The sequence below is a fragment of the Perissodus microlepis genome, chromosome 8 (genome assembly GCF_051167445.1).
Source record: "Perissodus microlepis isolate ML-2025 ecotype Zambia chromosome 8, ASM5116744v1, whole genome shotgun sequence".
Lineage (NCBI taxonomy): Eukaryota > Metazoa > Chordata > Actinopteri > Cichliformes > Cichlidae > Perissodus > Perissodus microlepis.
In genome coordinates this window covers 11,719,848-11,744,371 of record NC_140468.1, presented here as the reverse complement: position 1 = coordinate 11,744,371, position 24,524 = coordinate 11,719,848, and the positions used below count along the sequence as shown (strand labels likewise).

Genomic DNA, 24,524 nt, shown 5'->3' with positions numbered 1-24,524 from the left:
CTTCACAAATCTATTTAAGTCCCCGTCACATACCAAAAGGTTCTGTTAGCATAATTTTGTGGCCACCGCAGGAAACGTAACAAAAAACACTCCACGACGTAACAATTCAGTAAAATATAATATCTTACGCATGAGATGAAGTGCAATCTGTGCTTCCAGAGCCTTTTCTTTGCTGCTTTCTTTCTGCCATGGTCCAAAGGAGTGTGAGAACTTGGCATCACATCCAAAAAAAGAAATCTTCCTTCTTTGAATCTACTCACCCACCCCCAGTCGGAGGGAAACACCCCTTGTGGGAGTTCAAAGTGCCAGGCTGCTTGGCATTCAGGCAAAACTTCAGAAGTTATACTTTTCAGACAACGTCCTCCTCGTCTTTGCTCCGTCTCCTGACTGATGTTGGGGAATAGATTCATGCAGGAGACTGGAGTCTCAACGGAGGAGACCAGGGGAAGTAGCAATACATCTGGCAGCCAGATGGCTAACGCTTAGCTTTCTTTCACATGGGCAGGCTATGACTGTTCACCTATAAGATAACACACAGCTGACTCTTTCCAACGGACAACACATGAAATGATAACTTTATTATTCACTTGACAGAAGCGGATCCACAGAAATGTTTTCATTTTTTTCAAAGCTTTTTAACTTCTGCTTTTATCTCATAATTTTTGCTTATGTTAGCAGGAAATTGCAATATTTCTTCTCTTTCCTTTGAAACATTTATTTTTAATGAATAAGGGTGGCATGAACCAATCTATACTTGCAAATTCGACGTGTGGGCTACATAAATGATACAGAAACAAGCTGTGGTAAACATTGTACGCCCAAGTATACCACAAGATGTAGCAGATGTAAAAGTGTTGCCAGTTTTGGACTATCCATGTAAGATATGCCCATTTTTTTACAGAGCATTCAAACTAGAAATACTGTGGCATCATGCCACCTCACTATTCTGTATACAAGCTACGAAGACGGAAAGAGGGGTGGCTTTGTTGCTGCGCATTTAAGCCCTCGGGAGAGATAGTAAAAGAGCCAAATTGACAGTAGTAGAAAGACATAGCCAGCACTGCGAATGCTGATGGTTTGGACATCACATGGATCTGATTCCAAAATGCCGACACACAATGAAAAATGAAGCACATTTTGCAGGCCTGCTGCAGATTAGTGTGAACAAGCAAAGGTGTCATTAAGAGAGGTCTTTTTAACACTTTTAAGGCAAACCGTTCACCTTATGAGTTTTGCTTTGTTCTTCTCTTAAAGTAACGGGTAGAAACAGACTAATTTCGATCTCTGTCCCTTTAAGGGCATTTAATCAGTAGGTTTCTTTTACCCACCACCACAGTTATGCATGGCTCTGTGGTTTAGTGGAAGGCCATAAAGCACTGAAAACTGATTCTCACATTATATTCAGCCACGCACTAGAACTTCCTAAATCTTATCGCATATGTGATTTGGTTGTTTGCGAAACATCTGATAATTGAGGATACGTGATACGTTGCTTTGACTTTTCAGCAAGGAAATGGTCACACTGTAGGCTCTGCTCTCTTACTTTGCAGCCTGTCACCACTGCTGCAAGACCACGGTGCACACACTTTGATACTGACGTTCTTGCTAGACGCAAGAGCGGCTCTTCAACTGCACTAATTTCAGCATGGGCAGACCTGGTCTCCGCCCCCAGGCGGGCAGCCGGGGTGGAGGCCTGTGTAGAAATAGCCCTCAGTCATAAACATCCTACTGGCAAGCCAATCAAGGCAACTCATTAGAGAGGCTGTTTATCCCACACATCAACCAGAGTAGTACTGCACACACACTGAAGCACTGCATTGATGCTGCACTGTGTGCGGGTCCAATGAAAGATAAGTGGAATTCAATGAAATAAGTAAATGCACACACAAACAAAAACAATAATCTTGATTTCAGCTTTCTGTGTTTTTGTAGGAATCTGCCAACAAAGCTGTGATCAGCTGGTGAAAGTTAACCAGTGGCACTAATATTTAAATTCAAAGACAGCATAGTGGGCTTACGACCATGGAAACCAGAAGCTACTGCCAGCCTATCAGTACTGCTCCATTCAGGACAGCCCCATTTAAATTCAGCCGGTGTCCCAACTTTGCTGTAGCAACGTCTTCAGACAAAAGGGTCTGAGCGCAGACAGGAAGGAGCTTGCAGCTGCAGGATGCATCTGTTGGTGGCCCCGAGGAAGGATGCAGAGCACCCTTTATTCATACGAGATGCAGGGGTTTAAGAGAGATGGGTATCACTTTGTAGTGCGCAGGAGATCTTTCAACACAACTTCCCACATTGAGGTTGAGAGGAGAGCCGCCAGCATGTCAACAAAAGCCACATTAAAATTCTAAATTCAATACAAATTGGCATCACCTAATTCATAATCAGGGATCCTGTGTATTTTCTGGTCTCCATGGAGGCCACTCGTTCAGTCTGAAAATGTTTAGGCTGAAAGCATGCTGGGTACACAAAAATAAGCTGATTTAGTGCAATGCAGTCATGTCGTGTCTGGAAATAGCCACACAATATCCCATCAACCATCTGATCTTCTGTGCACTAACTTAAAGTATGACATCTGAATCCTAATTTTATTTAATAATAACAATGACACATTGTCCCACTCTCTCTCATCACAGGCTAGACCGAGAAAACCCTTCGACCAAACTCAGTCACACCCCCACACAAGCTAAGGAAGTATAAGCACACCTTGGCAGGAAACGCTTACATGTACTCTCTGAAACTTCCTCCCTGCAGCTGTACGCATATTTCACCAACGAGGTTAAGGGTTGCAGGCGTGATTCCACAGGACATTGCTAGTTCCTGCCCTAAAATGTCAGTTCTGCACGGAAATGAGCTCAGTGCTTCCTCTGCAAAAAATCTTTTTTGTGTTTTCCTTCAACTGTTCCAAAAACCTCATTGTGAATTTGTGTCAACTTGTGACTTTTGCTAATCATTGTACAAAAGAAATGGCCCGGCAATGTGCTCAGAAAGAGCACACTGTGGTAAAAAAGAAGCAGCGTGCTGATGCATGGTGAGAGGATGCTATTTTCAAATCTGATCAAATGTGTGAAATAGCATTTCCACTGCAAGAGTTAGCATCCAGAGTGACAGCCGAGGTGCACGCACTGACTGGACGACATCTAAAGGAAATGGCACGTAGCACTAGTAAGAGCTGAAAATCCACTGAGACACAAACAAACTCTGCTTCTGCTACTGCAGTGAGACAACATAAATCACGAGTAACCTTTAGCCTTGTGCATTCTTGCTTTCATCACAGCTTGACAGTGAGCTCCAGCTAAAAAGGGTTTACAAATCTATTTTTAAAAACCCTGTCTGTAATTTATTTCATCTCAAGATGCCAATAATATCTTCTTATTTCAAGCCTGCAGTGGTGTGGTTTTCACTTTTTGTAAACCTCAGTGTCTGGCCACAATATTCTGGCAGATCTGCCGGTTCAAGTGACAGCAGATAGATTTTACACCGAGTTGTTAACATGTTACATTTCGCTTGCAACTCGAGCTGAAGTGCTAAACTTGTGTAAGTGCAAACAGATCTTGACTGAGCAGCATTTTGTAAGATGGTCAAGGGTGTCTGAATCATTTTAAACAGGTGCTGGTCACTCCGGCAGAAGAATGAGAGTGGATAAACACTTAAGAGGAGAGCTTAGGCGTCACATGCCATTAAGAATGCAGTCCATGTAGCTATGTGAATGTCAGCCATGACTGGTATTATCAAAGAATGTTGTAAACAGATTAAAAAGATATTTTACATCTCATGTAAAATCACAGCGTGCATCTAAAGAACAGCACATGCCATTTCTTTTGTACCTCTTGAAAACTGATGACACGTTTTGCGACCACAAACCAGCAACGGGAGTCAAGTGTCACAACAAAGAAAATGCAAAGTATGACAACTGTACCTGACATTCAGCTGCTCATTCCACCGTCCGAGAGGTGCGCGAGTCTCAGAGAAACACAATCACAAAACAGAAAATAATGGGTTAAAAAGAACCAAAATGACAGCTCTCCGGCAGGCAAGCAGTCTCACTCAGACATCCCCACTGGCATCTCTGTCTGTTCTGTGAGGCAATGTGTCTCTGCCTCCTGATCAAACTACAGCAGGCGGCAGTCTTGCATCATTAACATGTCCTTATAAAGCAAGTCAATGAACATGTCCTTCAGTAAGGACAGATCCCAGACAGCCACTGAGTAGGAAAAGATGGGAGTGTGCAGGGAGGTGGGGTGGGGGGGGGCTCCACTGTTGGTTTGTTTGTTACTTTTTTGTATGCATCCCCTGCACATGAGGTGCAAGGTTGCTGGGATTTGTGTGTGTATGAAACTGATTGCGCATGTGTGTGCGTGCGTGTGTGTGTTTGGGTGGGGGGGGGGTGAAGAGGATGTGGAGGCGGACCCAGAGGCTTACTCACCATCCACCACTTCGCCATCCAATCATAAACCGGAGCCTCCTGCCAGCACAATACCTTCTGAACACACAGACCTTTCAGCAACTGTATCAAACTAAACCATCACTTCTTACACAAATTACGAGCAGATGCAGCAGTAAACCCTCACTGTAGAATGTAAGGTACACTTGCAACACCGACAACATAAGCCTAATTGACTGCAATGCGCTAATTACTCCATTCATTAGCAGTTAACACATGTCATGTCGAAAGTAAACAGGCTTACAGCTGGGCAAATACTTAGATTTAAGCTTGAGTTTTAGCTGTAAATGCCTGCGTGCTGTACCCTTTGTAGTCATAACACTGAGGGTATGTCAGTTCAAACAGCAAGCATCCTAAGGTTTGAATAAGGCACGAACACAGCCAACAGCATCTGCTTGCAAAATACCTGTATCGAAATTCTGCCAAACTTACCCATTTGGGTAAGATTTACACTTAGGACTCCAAATTATTAAACAAAACGGCCAACAACATCGGGCTTATCGTCTGAGTGAACTGCATGTGAGAATGTTTTCTTACAAAAGTATGTGCGATCACAAATCTGTCACAAGATAATGTCCACATCAAGCTGATTTGCAAAAGTGGTAAGTGGTTTTTTCGAGATATGGATGTAAAATCTACTGCTGCCACACCTGTTCCTTCCTTCCTGCAGCCGCGCAGGCCAAAGATTCTGACGTTCTTGCAACACAGTGAATGTGAAACCAAACCCTCCCATGGCCCGCAAACCTCAAAACATGAATGAATCCACCCAGGAAGTGAGAAGTAACAAATATTCGTTTGTTTTTCGGGGGGGAGATTTTGTAATAAACTGTCATAAAGCTAATGAGTGACCCACCTAGGCACAGGCTCATGCACCTTCCCTTTTTTTTAAATCAGAAAAAAAGCATAATTTAGAATAAGAGGATATTCAATGGCAGACTGAAAAAATATCCTCTCTGCTTAATGTCCCCATTGGAAAAGGACTGTACGGCTTTTATCACCTCTCTTGTTCAAATCTTTTCTCGGGCCTGGTGTCTGTCTTATCTCCAGAAAGCCAGTTTGCTAAGAGCCTTGTAAGAGCAATTGTAAGGAAGGGGGAAGTATTTCACCTGAGACAAGTTCTAAGCTTCCAAACACATTAGAAATGAAATACATTATTAATGCTTTCAGATAGTCTTTTCATCTTTCTCACAGCACAGGGACACTGTTCCCAAATCAAAATGTTTCCCTAATCAATCACTGTCAAGTTAAAAATACCTCAGCAGCTCAAAGCTCTTGGGAAGATGAAATGATAACTAATTACAAATACACGGGGGCATGTTCTGGGTGGACGTCCAGTGCAATATTCTCTTGAGTCCATTGATCAAATATGACACCTTGTGGTAAGAATTAACAACTGCATTTAGATAATTATCTAATTTCCAAAACACTTCTTTTCATTCAGACAACTATTTAATCACAATCAGAAAACAGTGCCCACTGGGAAATTAATTAATTTACATCAAATGTCCTCAATGACCAAAATTATATTTACTGGAAGGCATGCCTCCAAATATTTTGATATTATCAAAATTATTTTACATCAAATTTTTCTTAGAATGTAAGAAGATCAAAAACATTTTAAATGTTTCTTAGCAGGTCTTAAAATTATGTAAATACAATTAAAGGAACAACAAGACATTGGAAGCAGTACAGCCTTACTGCTTCCAATGGAATTAAGATGATTAGGAGCAGCCAAGTGCTTGTAATAAAAAAATTAAGTGATAATTAGCAACCTTCTCTCTAAAAGCACTTTTGGCAGTCTGCTGGTGTTCAGCTGTTTGTTAACACAATGCAAAAGAGGAAGGAGGGTTATGTAATTTATAAAGATTATGAAAATGTAGAAAACAAGCTGGTGTGCCAATTATCCCAGGAGTGGTCATTGCAACAAATTCACCCCAAGGTCAGACCCAGAGAATGCTCAGAGAAATCACAAAATAACCCAAGAGCTACATCTCAGACTCTGGAGGGCTCAGTTAGTATGTTAAATGTTAAAGTTTATGACAGTATGATTAGAAAAAGACTGAATGGATTGTCCAGAGAAAGCCTCCTTTCTCCAAAAGACAATGGCAGCATGGCTTAGGGAGAATCAAGGTGCAATGGCCCAGTCAAAGTCCAAAGCTTAACCCAACTGACATGCTGGACCTTGAGATCAGATGCTTGCAAACATCAATAAACTAATTCAACGTTTTAAAGTGTGCCAAAATTGTAAGAGACTGATAAATGGAAACAGAAAACAATTACTTCAAGTTATTGCAGCTAAAGGTGGATCTCTATAACCCACAGAATCATGGGGTGTGCTTAGTTTTCCACACACTGCTTCTGCATTTTGGCTTAGTTTGACACAGTGTAATACATAATTTTTTATTGTTCATATGAGCATGTATTTACCTAATTTGAAGACTTAGCAAGGACCAGATCATGTTTAATTATGTCCTCACTGAAAAGTACACTTTTTTCAGTTCTAAGGTCTTAGGGATCACTAAGACCTTAGAACTGAGTGTACTTTCTTTTCCACATAAAAGCATATTATGACTCATTTCACCTGCACTGCATTTTTAATTTATGTAGATAGTAATGGGCTGTATAACTAAACATGCATATGGTAGATTATAAGTGTTTGATTAAGTCCTAGCAGTTTTATTGCAGTCAGCTGTTATTTATAGTTTCATTATGAACATGGGGAAGGTGAACAGTCACAGCCATTTTATTGTGCAACTTCAGAAAATAAGAAAAGAGAGTTGGGACCCACAACACCCCATCCCGAATGGCCCCTCTTAGTATTGACTCAGTTGACCTTGACTTGGCACAATACTCTTATAAATGATTGCAAATATGCATCCAAATCAATTTCAACAAGCAGCACTGGGATTTAAGGAAACTTGAACCTAACTGAACACCTGTTTTACATTTCTCAATCCCTATGAACAGATCTACTATAAATCATTTTGGAAACAAAGTGGGGGCTTTTCGTGGGGCATGTCCAAACAAACAACTTTTAAAATTACACGTAGGAGTTAAGTTTCTCATCCAGCCCTCTTATCAAGATAAACTGAGATTAAAAGGCTCACCATTTAGTATTTGGCTGCTCAATCATCCAGGAGTTTCGTTCTATCACTCTTGATTAACTGATACTCCTGGTTTGATCGGGTCAATCAGAGGCAGTTTCAGTGCACTCCACCGCCACTCCCACCGCCCAACCCCACCCCCCATGACATGAGGTAAAGCGATATAAACAGAAGAGCCTGGAAGGATAACCAGCTGGAAGGACCAAAGTAAACAAAGACCTTGACACAAAACAAAATAAATCAAAGAACATCATGTGCTTTGTGCTGACTTTATATCAGGCCTAGTAAAATCTTACGCAGATGCAGCATGACGTCACTATTTGCCTATTATATACTGTATATGCTATAAATGCACATGTAAATACATGACGCGGTTTTAGATTATGTTTCTGTTAGTGGTATTTGTATGTAGAAGTATTTGTTTTGGTTCATTTTCCTGTTTTATGAGCGCTAACATATAAAACACACCTATTATTAGTACATATCCAGTTTTTGCATAAGTGATGCAAATGCATTACGCAGAACATAACACATTGTTTTTCTCAAACCTTTTATCATTTGCATGCATGTACTGTAATGTAATTTTCATGCGCGTGCAATCGTTGCACTGTAACACATCAGGACATCCTAGAAAATGTTTGTTTTTTATAAGCAAATAAAAACATAAGTTAACGGTTATCCATTTATGCATTGCCATAGTAATGAGCCCCAACTGCCTATCGTGGTTTGCACAACTTGTTTTTATTATTATTATTATTATTATTAGTTATCACTGTCAGCGCCCAAAACACCAGATTGAATGCACAATGCAGTGCAGGCATGGAGAGATGGGGGGTGGGGGTGCCAAGCACATGTATGCCCCATCAGCCACACAAGCACATCATGAAAATATCCTTCACTGCGGAAGTCTAGTCCAAGCAAAAGTCCAAAATCCATATTTGCTGAAGATTGTAATCTAGAGGGATACTGGGGTCCAAAAACGGCACGAGTGCCAACTTTCTTTTTAGCTGCCATGACTCGTGCAAGAAAAGACCCGTAAACTTTAAAGCTACTCACCATTTCAGCACACGGTAGGTGAAAAAGCGACGGGCCAGTTAGGAAAACAGACCTCGGACCTCGGTAATTCCGGTGTAGACGTTGTCGACAAAGTGCACCGCTTTTTAACTATACAGATGGATAAAAAATATCCATTAATTTTTATCCTTTCTCGGGAGATTCTCGAGGAAAAGGATTTCATTATGTGAATGGAGACGCATAGCGCATGCGCAGTTTGCGACAACCATCCACAGATGCTCTTTGCAGGAACCAAGATTTTTGACGTGCAAACTTTGCGAAGATTTAAAAGGTTCATTGCTGTTATGCCACTTTGAAATTAAGCATTCTTATAATAGGTGTATACTACTACTATTAATAAAATAAAGCTTATATATAAACATTACAAATAAAATTAATACGCTGTTTAAGGAATTCTAACCAGAAAAACACCAGTGAGTTCAATAAATATTGATTTCTGACCATAAAGAAGATATAAAGCTTTATATAATAGTATAGCTTTAAAAGTAAACATCTTAAAGTTAAATATGAGCGAGATAAGACGTGTTTCCTGCTTCATTCTATCTGTGCTGCTTGATAGTGTCCCAGAGGTCTATATTAAGTTTCCAGCGACTTTATCTCAGTTTATGGTATGCCTGTTTTATCCGTCTCCATATTTTATCGTAATATTCTTGTCACAAAAGGCCATTTGAGGTATAATTAGAAGTTAAATTAGGCCAAGTTATTAACAAATGCATAATAAATGTAGTATAAATGTCATGTGCGTTCCCTATAATACTGGTTGCAGTGATGTTTTAACATTAATAGTTCTGTTGCCATTGTTGTTGTTGTACGAAGACATGCCTGATGGGTAATAGAGCCCATTCATTGTCCCTGATGTGCATTTCAAGGGGCCCGTAGTAGACTAAATTAGACTATGGGAAAGCCTAACAATTAGTGCAAACCAAACAGATGAAACAATTAGTCTGAGAATGGGGAGTCAGGCTGCAGAAGCCCAAAGAACATGGTGCAAACAAAACCTGTGCTCCTTGTAAACACGAACCCAGGCGCCTCATTACCAATTGAATAGATGATGAGCTGTCAGGTAGCAAGTCTTGAGGACTCATGTCAATTTCCTTTAATGTTCTCAGCTACTTGTTAAACGTGAAAGGGGGTGGGTGAGAGTATATAAGGCTCCCCTGCTCTTCCAGAGGAGGAATTTGTCATTAACCGACCTAAAACATGCGCTCATGGGGAGCTTTGGGTGTTGCGCTCCATGCATCTTTGCTGGCGCTGCTGGCTCAAGGGATTCATAAATCCAGCGATGGGGTGTTTATGAGGCCGCTGCACCGTTTTGCCGTGATGGACCGAGGAACTGGATATCACCTGCCGAGCTACATGATGCAACTTTACAGGAATTTCAAGTCGAATTTTTCCGGTCTTATGGATACGATGGAGCAAGATGCCGCAAGACAAGCGGACACCGTGAAGAGTATGATGGCTAAAAGTAAGATCTGGCTCATTGCTTCATAAAAAATATTTGGTTTGTTTGTCAGAAACGTGCAGGGAATTGTTTGACATTCGTGTTTTATAGCTTTGGTTCGGGTCAGATGTCTTCTCTACCATTAATAAATCCTCTCAGATGTTAAGGGGTTTAGTTTTTCTGTCAACACTGCGTGCCAGACGACCTCAAAGGTCTTCAATCCACATTCCGCTTAGGGGGTGAATAACCATGCAGGGATCAGCGTGTGAAAAGGCCGGTATTCTCTCTAATTCTCAAAGCAAACCTCTTCTTCGCTAAATAGGTGATGTTGATTAGATACCTCGCCAGACATCCCCCTATACAAATCTCTTGCTTAGTCAAATCAACAACCTCCTTCAGTTCTTTTTCGCACTTGGTTTGATTAAATTAGAGCGCTGGATTTAACGGTGGCACAAGCAGCCAGTACAGGACACCCCCCAATCCCTGCTGCAGAATCTAATTTCACATCTCCGTAAAGTGTTAGAGTTACTACCTGTTTGTTTGACAGAGGATATGCAGAAGCCGTGAGAAGCAGGGATGTGTTAAGTGATTGGTTTCGGCTACGTGTTTGGTTTGAGTGGATTAATAGCGCGGGTGGTTTGCACTTTTGATCAAGAGTCGAACTCAATAGGCAGCGGACAATACAAAAGTTAAATGTTTTAAAGCCGTTCATCCCTTAGATTAATCGGAACCACACCTGTTTAGAATCACAATGGGTCTCTTTACAGATGTGGGCGCAGAGCAGGGTGTCCATGGTTAGCATAATGAATGGGTTATGTTGGGAAAAAGCATAAGCAGCTTTGATTACTGAAATCCCCTAATCATGAAGTTCTAGATGACATATATTATCATTTTCTCACCAGATGAGCCTGCATGTTCATTAAAGGTTTCGTTTTTTGATTTTATCTGACTTCTGTTATGAGGTAAATAAACTTTCAATTGAACTGAAAAACATTTTAGGCTAAAATAATTCCTGTTGGCTGATTAAATCCACTAAACAAGCAAAACACATAAGGTTGAAGCTGTAGGCCTTCTTATTGATTTGCATCTTCTTTAATAAAGCTGTTACAGGCTGCACACTGAAAATGTCATGTCATAGTTAAGATATATGTTGCACTTATACCTTCCATAAGTTTATTTAATTTGGCGAGACCCTACATTATCAGAAAAGTAACCTTCAACAATCCGGTGATCACCTTTCAAAAGCACTTGGAGATTTTAAGGAAGGAAAAACGCTTAGAGGAATAGATTTCCAGCAAAACCAGGCTCACAAAGTTGCAGCTATCTACCACCTGTGTGGTGAGGAGGGAAAGACAGCAATCTAATGTTTGGTAATATAATAATGGTGATGTTTTGGGGGTGGGGGGTGGGGTGGGGTGGGGGGGGTTAATTTCCTGTTTGTTGGTTTACATGCATCAGTAACACACAATAATGGTCCTGATTGTGGCATAATAATCAGTCATTATAATCTGTGTCATACAAAGTGCTCTTCAATTATGCTAATTCTTCCATTTTTGCTATATCAGATTTGACGTACAGACATAGATCCTGGGTGGCGACATTTGACCTCCATGCGCTGGGAGCTGACAAACAAATCCAGGCAGCAGAGTTGAGAATCAAGCTACCTTGGACAATGAATGTTTCCAACATTAGTGTGGAGGTGTATCACCACCATGACCAGGATCAGCATCTGCTGGCACTGCTCACAGAATCGTCACTAGTCACATCATCGCAGAGCTGGAAAGTATTCAACATGACAAATCCCCTCTTGAGCTGGCTTAAAGAGAAATCAACAACAAGAATTCGACACAAGCGAGTGTCAAGAAGAAGGAAAGTGATAAAGAAAAAGCGAGGCCTGCCTCTTCCCGATGAGCCTGTTTATGAAGCAAGTTTGACAAAAGACCAGGATGTGAGTGACCGGGCCTTGCTGGTTGTCTTCTCACACACAGGGTCTGATGAAAACTCAAAGGTTAAAGCGAGCTTACTCCATACAGCTGAACAATCCAAGTTCTTCTCCCCTGCTGAAATCAAAAAGAGGCGAAGGAGCAAACGGGGCCAGAGAGAGCAAACAGCAAGAACCCCACAGCTGTTCAAAAGAGTGAGTGAAAAATCGCTCTGTCGCAAAGTGGACCTGCATGTCGATTTTAATCAGATTGGCTGGGGGTCCTGGATTGTCTTTCCTAAAAAATACAATGCCTACCGCTGTGAAGGCTCCTGCCCTAGTCCTCTGAGAGAAGACTTAAATCCAACCAATCATGCCTACATGCAGGTGAGTGCCTATCTAGAGTTTCTGTTCTTACACATATTCATATTATCATCATAGGAACATTGTATGCAGACCATTTAAAAATTCATGTGCACACAATCACTGGCAGATATATGCATCAGGGACAATTTGGGATCGGGACAATCTATCTATCTATCTATCTATCTATCTATCTATCTATCTATCTATCTATCTATCTATCTATCTATCTATCTATCTATCTATCTATCTATCTATCTATCTATCTATCTATCTATCTATCTATCTATCTATCTCTTTAAAGCAATTCTGCTAACTTTTAAAATACCAATTACTTCACAATGGAAGTGGCTGAACTGTAGCTAAACCACTAAAGTACAACTTATGGAAACAGTACTTCAGACTAATATGTAATAAAATAAACTTTACGTGATCAACAATGATAACAACTATGAAAAATCTGCAGGCAAGCAAAAATACCACTTAACTCAATTTACCGGAAGTCCTCAGTGGCTCTTGAGTCAAATAATGTTTATCTAATTATGTAATGTATTATGTAAGTAATAATGTAATAATGTTTTTTGTTCACTAAAAAGAAAGAATTGAGACATTTAGCTACAGTAATGTGTTAGATCAGAGACATATCATTGTGAAAATGCACTACATACTGGTCAAGTGTGTGGTGGTGGCTGTCTGATGGATGTCTTAACAATGTTAACTTGACACCAGTTAGGACTGAAGAAAAAGGGTGGAGGGCCTCTCTAAGGGGCTTCACAAACAGTAGAGAACAGTAATGGTAAACTATATATTAAAAAAAGGAAATTATTCCTGTGTTTTTCTACCCAAAAGTGTTGTTAATTACTTTCAAAATGACAAAACAAGTATCTCAAATACTTGAATCACTATGCAAATATGAATCGTAGTTACTAGTTTTTTTGTGTGTGTGTTTTTTTTGTTTTGTTTTTTTACATTTGTTCATTCATTCATTGGAGCTTATTCCAGCTGTCTTAGGGCGAGAGACAGGGTACACCCTGGACAGGTGTCCAGTCTGTCGCAGGGCTATAATAATTGTTTTATTATTTTTTGTTTTGCTAATTTAGTAAAACATGAGGATTTGAAGCTTTTCATCATAACAAATCTGTTAGTACTCCTTTTCCACACTATGAAAAAGGGTAAAACAAGATAGAATTTTTTAATCTCAAATATGACAATTATTTATCAGAACGTCTGTGGTTTAAAGTGGTTCAAAATATTACGTTAAACATAACAAAACATATAACAAATAGCTTAAATGAACAGAAATGTTCAAAATACAACAATCAACAAAGCAAAACAACTTACTAAATGAAGTGAAAAGCAGAATAGCAAATATCAGATAACAGTAAGTGGGTCAGTATGTCAGTAAGCTAAGGTAGGATAACGCTATTACTATATTTCCTTAAAGAACTGCAGTTATCTACAATTGGCCTAAAGCCTCTCTCTTTCTTTTTCCAGAGTCTCCTGAAGCATTTCCACCCTGACAGAGTGGCCTCACCCTGCTGTGCACCAACCAAAATGAGCCCACTGAGCATGTTGTACTATGAAAATGGAGAGATGCTCCTTCGACACCACGAGGATATGATTGTGGATCAGTGCGGGTGCCAGTGAAAGCTAAAACCAGCTGCAGAGCAGGCTTAACACTGTACAGAAATTCTTGACAGAACCAAGTAATTTCTGAAAATAAAATAAAATAAAATAAAATAAAATAAAATAAAATAAAATAAAATAAAATAAAATAAAATAAGAAGGAAGAAAGCACTGCAAGACTGTGTCGGAGCGTTGTACAGAGACACATTTTGATGTGTGATGTAGGCTTTGGTTTGTAAGAATAGTTGCATTTTGAGATGTACCAAAATGTGAACTCAAAAATGGGGTTCACCTATTGTCACAAACTGAAGTTCATTCACTTTAAATTATCAATTGTTATAATTGTAAATATTTAATGGTAATGATGATTAATATTTCAGCACAGTTTTATTGTTGACTACCATTTGTGTATATTGTTATAATGGCTATTTATATTGTTATATTATTGTAAATATTAAAATAAAATTACTTATATGTACATGTTGCACCCTTAATATGTATTTTGTTATGCTGGTTAAAAATTATGTGGTGTATATGGTTTTTAAGATGCTACAGTTTCATGACAAATAGCATGGTGAAGCTTATGTTTAGCAACAGGATTGTGTGTGAACTGTGTTTCACAAAAGCACTCACACTCAAAATAGGTGGACTTTTCTAGCTGTTTCAGTCATCTACAGTAAGTGACTGCCAAATTCCTCTTACATTCAAAATAAAGCATTGTAAAAGGAATATCCAGCCAACACTCTAAAGTTGCAGTTTGTTGTAACAATGCTAAACTAGGTTCTATTATTCTAAAGCAATAGAGCTCATTGTATTCAAATCCTTTGAAAATATACTGACTAACCAGGAACTTGCCAGATTCATGACTATGGCAGAGGTCAGACTGGCAATAGCTGACCAGGACTCAGAGGTAAGACAACATTTAACTTCGTAATGTCAGTTTCCACTCAGGCAGATGAGGTTAACTATTTAATTATAGTTGAATTAACCAGCAACTATTTAAAAAAATCTTTTATACGTGTTCAATAAATTTTAAAGATGGTTTAAGTTATTTAGTTGTGGTATCTGCGCCTTATTACTCATGGAATTCGTGTATGACGCTATTTCTTTTGTTTTATATTTTAAATTTTCGTGTTCTGTAATTTCAAAGCGCAGGACTGACGCTCGTGAATATCACGTATGTTAGCTAGCAAGCTAACCGAAGCTCATGTTTTCCTAACCGAAGCTAAGCATTAACTTGCTTTTGCATTGTTTGATAACTTCTTTGCTTATATGAGGTGATGCTAACGTATCGTACTGACCGAAAAAAAAAATAGCGCAGCAGCAAAGAGGTGAGCCAGCCAGCCTCTCCGCTGGTTAAAAATACACACTCGTTAAACTTGCCTGGTGGGTTGAGAAGCTGAAGCTAAGTTAGCTAACACCGGCAGCTGCACGTTTTGGTAACACTAGCAGGCTTTTAGTTGAGGTAAGTGACTTTTTTGTATAGCTTCAATGACACAGAGCATATCTATATGTCTGTCAACCGGGGAATATATATTAGTCTGGTAGTGTCTGGTAGGTCTAAAGATTTTTATGTTAGCATACATGCTTTATTTACTAGCTTTATGGTTAACCAGAAGTGAAAAGCGATCTTCGTGAAGGCTCAACTGAAGCAGCGTTTCTGGGGTTTTATGTTACTATTTCCACTTTGAGGACTTAATGGGTTTTAATAATGGGCAAAGGCAAAAGTTGAATATCTCTCTAACACTCTGTAATTCAATGTAACAAATGTTTTATGAGTTGTCTTTAATATTACTTTACCACAAATTACCAGATAGTTTCAAATAAATTTTAAAAAAAAAAATTATTTAAAGAACGGCACTGTGTCTTTTTCTAGATCTGGAGAAAGCATATGATAGAGTGCCAAGAAAGGAACTGTGGTAGTCTTAAGAGGAAGTCAGGAGTGATAGAGAAGTATGTTAGGTTGGTGTAGGACATGTATGAGGACAACAAGACAGTGGTGAGGTGTGAGAGATGGATTAAAGGCAGAGGTGTGATTCATCAGGGATCCGCTCTGAGCCTCATTCTTGTTTGCAGTGGCAATGGACAGGTTGACAGGTGATGTCAGGCAGGAATCTCCCTGGACTTTGATGTTCACAGATGACATTTTGGTCTGTAGTGAGAGCAGGGAGCAGTTGGAAGGGATTGTTTAGAGGTGGAGATATGCACTAGAGAGAAGAGAAATGAAAGTCAATAGAAGAAAGACAGATTTCACGTGTGTGAGAGAGACGGGTGTAACAGTGAACCTGTAAAGGTAGTAAACATAGATGACTTTAAATACCTGTGGTCAACCAAACAAAGCAACAGAACAGGCAGTGGACAAGAGAGCTGAAAAGCAAGGGCAGCTTGATGGTGTGGGTGGAGACCAGTGTTAGGGGGGAAGTGTGACAGAAGGATAGCTGCAAGAGTGAAAGGAAAGGTTTATAAGATGGTAGGGATCTAAGATTTATGGATGTAGTGGGAAAATGGCATGCAGAGAGTTCGTGTGACAGAGAAGGATGCTAGAAGTAGGGTGAGATAGAGGCAGATGATCCACTGTGTCAACCCATAAAACAGTCAAAAGAAGAAGACAACTCAACTGTTTAACCTGAGCTGTCTTTCGTTTATATTAATTTCTAATCTTGTTCATTCAAAATTGTGAATACTGGAACAAAAAAAAAACTCTTGACATGTCAAATATATTCATCAGTGGAGTACTTGAAAGTACAACATATGAGAAAAGCTATTTTTTCTGATAAATTTTTTATTTTTTGATTGTTGATAATCATTTTTTTGAGTAGGAATTAGTGCTAAACAAACATAACTAGTTATAAAAACTCAACCAGTTCAGAATGTAGATGTAGATAAGCAAAGAACTAAGACCTTAATATTGTGCCAGTGCTAAGTTTATTAAGCTAGAAAAGAATATGAAGAAGAATATGAATCCATCTGACTTTGTGCTGTTAATACACTTGCAGGTCAGGTCTTTACATTAAATTCTGTTAGAAATTGCCTTAATGTAATTAAAACCAAAAGTGCACAAAAATTTGGAGTGTGTCCGCGTTAAACAACTAAAGTGTGACATTTATCAGTGCTAGCAATCTTTAATGAGATTTAGCCTTAGAAGGTTCATTTTTAGCCTGTGGCTAAATTTAAAACAGGCATCGACTGTGTTGTGCTGACTTCAGTGGGATGTCAGCATGGGCAGCAGCTTTGACTGATAGTGTAGTTACTATTTTATCATCTTATCATTTATATGTGGAGGTATGTGTAATGTTGCATTATGTCTCTTAGGAAAAGTTAAAGCAGAAAAATGGCTGAGGCTGTTGCAAAAGTGGCCCGGAGGATTAATGCTACTGTAGAGGAGGGAAAAGATAGTGTGGGTAAGATACACTTTAACATATTCTTTCCTTTGTCAGAGATAGTACCAGCAGGTGGCGACATAGGCTTAAATTTGACTGCTTCATAACTTGAAATGCCAGAATGTAATAATAAGAATAGTAAGTAATCATGTGTAATTATCAGAGTAATTATAGATTTACACTGTGTTAATGTTTGATTATTTTATAACTATGTTCTTCTTCTCCGCAGACCTGTCAAAATGCATGCTAGCTTCTTTCCCAGACGGTGTGTTCAAAGTCCTGAGGACTGTCACAGAAAACATCCGAGTTATCACATTGGCTGACAATGAGATGAAGGTCGTTTCTAGCAAGTTCTTTACAACTTTCACTCAGCTCAGAGGTAAATGATGTGTTTTTTTAAAATTAATTATTTAATTTTTTAAAAGCTTGTGCTTTAGTATACTATTAATCTCACATGCTATTCACCTCACAAACGTTGACAGAATGTCTTCGTGCTCTGATGGGAAAAACAGCCAAGCGACCCTTCGATTTACTCGTGTCTTGAAATACCTTACAGAACTGGACCTGCAAGGAAATGTGCTCACCAAACTGCCCGATTCTGTGTCGGAAATGAAGCATCTGACCAGCATCAACCTGGCTAATAACAAGTTCTCCATCTTCCCTGATAAGCTTACTGAAATAGCCACACTGGAGCGTATTGATCTTCAGGGAAATAGCCTTACTGGTAAAAAAGAATTGTTAATGTATCCTCTTTGTGAGAAAGGTACATATTTACAAATCTCAGTCTTTTTGTCTTTTAAATTTTCCTCTACAGAAGTACCACTGGAGAAGTTGTCTGACATGCCATCGCTGAAGTGGCTGAATGTGAAGTCAAACCCTCTGGACTCAAACACAAAGTCAGCTCTGCAGTCTCCTCGTAAATTTGACATTTTGTCAACAGCAGAGTCCTAAAATGCACAATAAATGTATTTCACCTCCTGTAGCATGGAGCTGTGTGCCTTTACTTGCTTAAATTGAATTAGTTTTGTGTTACAGGTAGGACAAAAATACTTCAGGATATCATTATACTGTACAAGCAACAAAAACAGAGTTGTGCGGAGACCTCTTTCTTTGACTTTTCAATGCTGCTGGGACGTTTGGTATTAAGACTTCTGGATATTAAATCACTCATTCTTGATACACCATTTGACATTGTTTCAAATTATATATTTATTATGGGTTATTTATGGTTTTTGATAGGGGAAAAAACAAATATACATTGAAAACTAAGCAGTCTCTGTGTATTTGTCCTTTTTTTACCTGGTGACTTTGCTGAGATGGTTATGTTATATACAATACTGAGTTTGTATTAAATGGCACAGAAGTACAAAAGTGTTCAGGATTGTTTTTAAATGTTTTCATGTTTCACAAGTCTCTCTCTCTCTTTTTTTTTTTTTTTTTTTTTACCATTTTGGGTGAGTGTTTTCTTATCCAAATCAAGGATCTAAGAACAGATTGTATTGTATTAGTGAAGCACTTGGCTATGCAAATACAACTGACTGGAAGCTAAGATTGCACCTGAAAAATGTTTTGCAAGAAGAAACATTTGGCTAAATATTATACATGCAAAAATAAAATCTAAAGAATTGGACTAGAACATAGATTACAGCTGGAGCAATAATTTAAACAAGCAAGAGAAAAGCAATTGCTAAGATAATAGTCTGTACACACAGAATGTCGTCTGTAGTTCACCCTCTGAGTGCAGGTACTTCTCACGCAGGTAGATACAGTATGAGGAGCTCACAGAATAACATCCTTTCAAGATGCCTGAAGGTATTGTAGCCACATTCAAAGTTGGATAATTCCAGTTGACTGTAACTGTAATAGAAGCTCCAGAAGACGGAGACGGGTGCTCAGAAGAGCAATTCAAAGTATTTTACTCCTCAAGAACACTTTAAATAGCATCCCTGCTGAGTCTGGATTATTTCACCTGATGTTTGAGTGCAGAGTTTCAAGTCTGCGTGTATCATTAGAAAACCAGGAAGATCTGGTGAACGAATAATCCAAATAAACCTTTTCTAGGGTGAAAATGGATTTGAACACACATAATTTCTGTTGGGAGAAGTCATCAGATACAGCATCTACAAGTCTGCCAAAGGAGTGTTCTTTGGACATTTAGCCTGGTGGCAAGCTTTCAGTGCCACGTGACTTGTCTGCTTCCCAGAGTGTGACCTCGCACTCAGCATCATGCTCCTCTTAATTCACTGTGTTTTAATTACCGTACCTATAGGCAGAGGAGCATACTTTCTTTAGTGCTATTGTGCAGTTTGACAGGTTATATTAAGCAGTTTTTGGCACATTTTTTTACAGCAGGATTTTTCATATAAATAGCTGAAAGTTAATACTTTATATATGATAAAGAACTGTACAGTTACATGATTTTAATATAGAAATTGGACGACAAAGATATAAGACCACTCCCACACATGTATTTTGTGTTTTTCTTCCTTTAATCCCATAAGGTGCTTTACTGCACTTTTACTCTGACACTACTTTTTATTTGGATAACAATATATAAATGAAATGCATGATTTAAGTGACATAAAAAAGTTCAGCCAAAACAAAACAAGCAAATGAAAAAAAAATTAAACTTTGGTACAGAAGATTAATATAAAAACTTAAAGGCATTCACGTAGAATAGGACTCGGTGCTCAAATGTATTACATAAGCATGCAAAAATCTAAACTAATTTAAATATTTTTTCTCAGTGTTTCCGAAAACAAGCTCATAAGTATGTTATCGAACAGTTAAAGTGAAACTTGAGATGTAAGAAGTCACAACACAACACAACACAGCCACCTAATCCTGCCGTGTTAATTGGCTTACAGCTAACACCTGTCAGCTCCATCTGTTTTTCTGTGAAAAGAACTCTCGGGAGCCACAGCTTGTAACGGGGAACTTGAAAACAAATCACTTCACACACAGAGAAGGCAGAAACTTCACGTCTGTGCTGCAGAATGCATGTGGCAGCCACGGAGATGTGGTAACAGAAAGGATTAGTTGCTGATTACTATTCTGAGCAACTCTGCTTCACACGGGTTACTTTTGTAAGCTACAGATGCCAGTGCTAGGTGTGATTTGAACACAGCAGCCATACAGGAACAGGCAGAAGCCAGCATGAATCTGTCACCAGGTGTTTACGCCTTTCCTACAGCAGCCCCATTGTCAAATACAGGTAGTTGTCTGGGTTCTAACCCCATAGGCTTAAGAAGTGCGCATGTCTGCTCCCCAAGTCTTACATGACTGCCTGTCTGCCGGGAGCTTCTTAGTCCTGCTGAATTAGTGAACAGACCACGCTTGGAGGGGTTTAAACCAACAGCAGACATGAGCTTTACCATCGAGGAGAAGGGCAGGCCGAACACCCAGGAGTACAGGGTGTATTTCAGTAAGCACAGCTCTTTGAATGAACTAGTTTGACTGTATGTGGGAAATAATTCCTTCATGGATTCTGTATAGTGTAATAGCTGCTTGCATAACATGTAGCGGTATATCACAGGAGCACTAGTGTTAAGTAGATGTAAAGATCCCATATTATTTATTTTAATAGGGAGATGAAACTGTGTAATTCTTTTCATAGAAAACTCTGAGGGCAAATACATCTCTCCCTTTCACGATGTACCCATCTATGCAAATGAAGCAGAGGTGAGCATCATGTGTGGCTGTTAGTCTTTTGGGATATTAGAGAAGAACTTATATCATTGAAAACCTGCTGATTGTGCCATATTTTGTCTTGCAGGTTAATTTATTTGCATTTCTTAAATACATATGTCCTTATTTTGACTATTTAGACAAATCATTGAATAGATAACAAAAACTGTGGTAGCTGCTGGGTTTCTCTTGAAACTCCTTAGGCATATGTGCAATGATCTGTATCCTACCTTAGATAACCATTATGCCAGTCTATATGTAGCACAATAAGCCACTAGGAGAATTCATCATCAGGTACGACAGTAACAAGGCTATGTCTCTTACCATTTTTAGAATATTTTTCATGCCATTGTTGAAGTTCCGAGGTGGACAAATGCAAAGATGGAGGTACATAACATATCTTGCAAAAATATGTATTTGTTGCTTTCTAAGATCGCTCCCATATTTGTGGTAATGTAGTGACTACAATCTAAGTCATTGCTTCCTTCTATTTTTATTTTTGTACTTAATGTCTTTGTTTCACAGATTGCCACTAAAGATCCTCTCAATCCACTGAAGCAAGACGTGAAGAAGGGCAATCTTCGTTATGTAGCAAATGTGTTTCCCCACAAAGGTTATATCTGGAATTATGGAGCTATACCGCAGGCGAGTCCCACTCAGATGATATATGTACAGCAGGAAACTAGGCCATGTCTCTGTTCAGTTAACCCCATACACTTCTCCTTAACAGACATGGGAAGACCCCAACCACAAGGATAGCGACACAGGATGCTGCGGAGACAATGATCCCATCGATATATGTGACATAGGAAATAAGGTACTGGAACAAGTCTGACTGAAGAGACTTACTGAAATGGTGCTTTTTGCAGCTTTTTTAAAACAGTATCTTTAATCCTCAGGTGTGCTCTCGAGGAGAAGTAATCAAAGTGAAGGTTTTGGGAACTCTGGCTTTGATCGATGAGGGTGAAACAGACTGGAAGGTCATAGTGATCAATACTGAGGACCCAGAAGCTGGCAGTTATAACAGTAGGGATAACTTAAAAATTAAAGTTGTTTATGTTGCTGGAAAATACGCGAAGACTGTGCAAGCTTTTTGGAATTAATTTTTTTTTTCATTTTCTCCATTTCATGCAGATATTGATGATGTGAGGCGACTTAAGCCCGGCTACCTGGAGGCAACTGTTGATTGGTTTAAAAGATACAAAGTACCAGATGGGAAACCTGAAAATCAGTTTGCTTTTAACGGAGAGTTCAAGGACCGGGTACAGCGTTCAGCATTTTAGTCTAGGTCTTGGTTTGACATCAGACTACACTTCTGATATTATATTTTTAGCTATACTGAATCTGTCCCAGTACATACATGATTACATTTTCAGTTTAGAGACATATAGCTGGGGATGTTGCTTTGATTTTCTATTTCTTTTGTATTCTCCAGGACTTTGCCGTTGAAACAGTGAAGAGCACACATGAGTTTTGGAAGGCACTGATTTCTAAGATGACCAATGCCGGCGAGTTAAACTGGTAAACAAGTTGATTAATTTGAAAAAAAAAAAATGCTTTGTGCAAATATAAAGCTCAGCAACATTATGTGACAGATACTATTAGAGGCACTTCCTGCCCTAATTTTCTCCAGCCAATGATTGTGCATTGCATAGATGATAGAGCAGGAAGACAACAGAATATAATGTACAGTGTTGTGAAACAGCATTTGGCCCCCTTCCTGATTTCTTCGTCAAACAAACTTTAATTTTAGTTAAACCGAGGAAATGCAAAATGCATTAAACAATTTCATTTATTAACAGGAATATGCTACACAATCTATATAAGAAACAAGGGAGTGGGCAAATACTTTTTCACCGCACTGTAGCTGCTTTGGTAATGTGTTTCTTGGAGCAAGTAAAACACTAAGTAAACACTATAAATATGTGCACTTTTTGGGGGTGAGAAAGACATGTGTATAGGCAGAAAATTGCTCTATTTAAAAAAGTCTTCCTTTCTTTGATTAGCATGAACACCAGCGTTTCAGATAGTCCGTTCTGCTGCTCTGCTGGGGATGCCGAGGCAGTAGTTAAATCTGTAAGTCCATTTTATTTTTAAATTCATGTTAGCATTCATACCTTCCTATTTGATTAGTGAAGAAACTGGAAACAGAGAAATGCTAAAGGCGGTTTCTTTCATTTCACTCCAGCTGCACTCTATAAGAGTAATGTTTTTGAGATCAAAAAGAAACCAGCATCTAATGGCTTCCTGTAAAACAGAAAATAGGCCCTGAGAACTTGGCAGCATTTAATTAGTCTATTAATGACATGCACATGTATTCCTCATGAACTTTAAAGGTGATTAGTTAAGCAAATAAATATATCACCATTTAATAATTTCACGCTTACAGGCATGTGCTTTTGGAGCTGAAGAACCTATTCCAAGTTCAGGTGGGTGTTTATAGATATTTGCAGCAACTCTGTTTTGTTGCCTCATGGAACTTAAATCTTATGTTTTACTTTTTTTCAGTTGACAAATGGTTCTACTATGACAAGTGAGAAGGTAAAGCCTGGGTGGAAACAGGAAATATGTGAAGCCTTCCCACATCCCTCCTTCCTTGATTCCTGTGGATTTGATGTGTCTTGGTTATTTCATGTAACATTTACTTGCCTGGTTGTTCAACCTTCATTGGCTGATGTAGTTATTTTTTAATCCAGATCACATGAAAGCTCTCATTATTTTTTGTCATTTAACTTTAATGCAATTTGATTTTACTTTGAAAAATAAACACTATATTAAACCATGTACCTGTGTTTATCAAAAGAATGTGACTCTAAAGTGGATAACAGCATTTGTTAAGACAGACAGAAAGAAACTTCTTTAATATTTGATAAAAGGCATATAAACCCATTTCTTTACAGTCTTACATTCAATAATTCATTGGGTTATATGACGATATTGACAATTCTACTACATGATGTATGTACTGTTCCTAAGATGTAATAGCTGTTTAAGATTATAAATGACTTCCTATTAAAGCCTTTAGCTGTGAGTGAAAAGGTCTCATGCTGTTTTTTTCTGCAGCCTGCAATTAAACAGTCACTTCCAATAAGAACTGAAGGCATTTACAGTGTGGTTAGAAACTATACTTGCAAATAAAGGGTGCTCCTAAACGGTCAAGTAATAGAGGCCCTAGTGCATAATGTATGTGTAACTTAAATCAGATATGTTGAAACACTAAATATAGTTTATATAATATTATAATATGGTCAAGATATTCAAAGACTACCTCTAGCTGTGTCCTGCTTTTGCTAGAACAAGTGCATATCCCTTAAAAAATGAGCAATGCAACAGATATCACCTTATTGTGAAAGTCTGCAAAACGTTTTTCGTTTTTAAGCCCTGCTTTGGGTTCTTTGAACATACTCCAGGACGAAAGATTAGAGTTTTATTGAGCTATAAATTATTCATTGAGGCTGGAGCAAAGCAGACTTTACAAGCACAG

At 38.8% G+C, this 24,524-nt stretch overlaps 4 protein-coding genes across 11 annotated transcripts in view; 3 read left to right on the top strand and 1 right to left on the bottom strand.

Moving 5' to 3' along the window:
- The window catches only part of pald1a (phosphatase domain containing paladin 1a), a 58,703-nt gene extending 49,906 nt beyond the window's left edge, over positions 1–8,797 (bottom strand). For 2 of the 5 annotated variants that reach the window (XM_084937526.1, XM_084937527.1), the window contains exon 1: positions 3,920–4,223. Coding sequence is in view for 2 of the 5 variants with exons in the window: in XM_084937524.1 (XP_084793650.1) it covers positions 129–190 (62 nt within the window). In the remaining 3 variants the exon portion in view is untranslated. Of the gene's footprint in view, positions 1–128; positions 416–3,919; positions 4,224–8,604 lie in introns of those variants that run through there. The other 3 variants (XM_084937524.1, XM_084937525.1, XM_084937528.1) reach the window with 2 other exon arrangements.
- A 948-nt stretch (positions 8,798–9,745) lies between these two features.
- ndr2 (nodal-related 2) lies at positions 9,746–14,393 on the top strand. The gene is made up of 3 exons (XM_084938675.1): positions 9,746–10,087; positions 11,629–12,371; positions 13,842–14,393. Exons 1-3 carry the CDS (start codon positions 9,823–9,825, stop codon positions 13,992–13,994), a joined length of 1,161 nt encoding a protein of 386 aa, XP_084794801.1. The 5' UTR covers positions 9,746–9,822; the 3' UTR covers positions 13,995–14,393.
- Positions 14,394–15,132: 739 nt separating this feature from the next.
- On the top strand, positions 15,133–18,724 carry lrrc20 (leucine rich repeat containing 20). Of its 4 annotated transcripts, none has more exons than XM_084937521.1 (5): positions 15,133–15,304; positions 17,286–17,374; positions 17,583–17,732; positions 17,910–18,077; positions 18,168–18,724. In XM_084937521.1, exons 2-5 carry the CDS (start codon positions 17,305–17,307, stop codon positions 18,302–18,304), a joined length of 525 nt encoding a protein of 174 aa, XP_084793647.1. In that variant the 5' UTR covers positions 15,133–15,304; positions 17,286–17,304; the 3' UTR covers positions 18,305–18,724. The 4 variants fall into 4 exon arrangements, with proteins under 4 accessions (XP_084793647.1, XP_084793646.1, XP_084793649.1 ...); XM_084937520.1 differs by having other exon boundaries at positions 15,133–15,438; XM_084937523.1 differs by lacking the exon at positions 17,286–17,374 and having other exon boundaries at positions 15,133–15,438.
- Positions 18,725–20,324: 1,600 nt separating this feature from the next.
- ppa1a (inorganic pyrophosphatase 1a) lies at positions 20,325–24,078 on the top strand. Its single transcript, XM_084938674.1, has 11 exons — positions 20,325–20,777; positions 20,970–21,034; positions 21,374–21,427; positions 21,566–21,685; positions 21,771–21,857; positions 21,940–22,066; positions 22,175–22,302; positions 22,476–22,561; positions 23,047–23,116; positions 23,430–23,469; positions 23,549–24,078. Exons 1-11 carry the CDS (start codon positions 20,717–20,719, stop codon positions 23,575–23,577), a joined length of 867 nt encoding a protein of 288 aa, XP_084794800.1. The 5' UTR covers positions 20,325–20,716; the 3' UTR covers positions 23,578–24,078.
- The last annotated feature ends 446 nt before the right edge of the window (positions 24,079–24,524 follow it).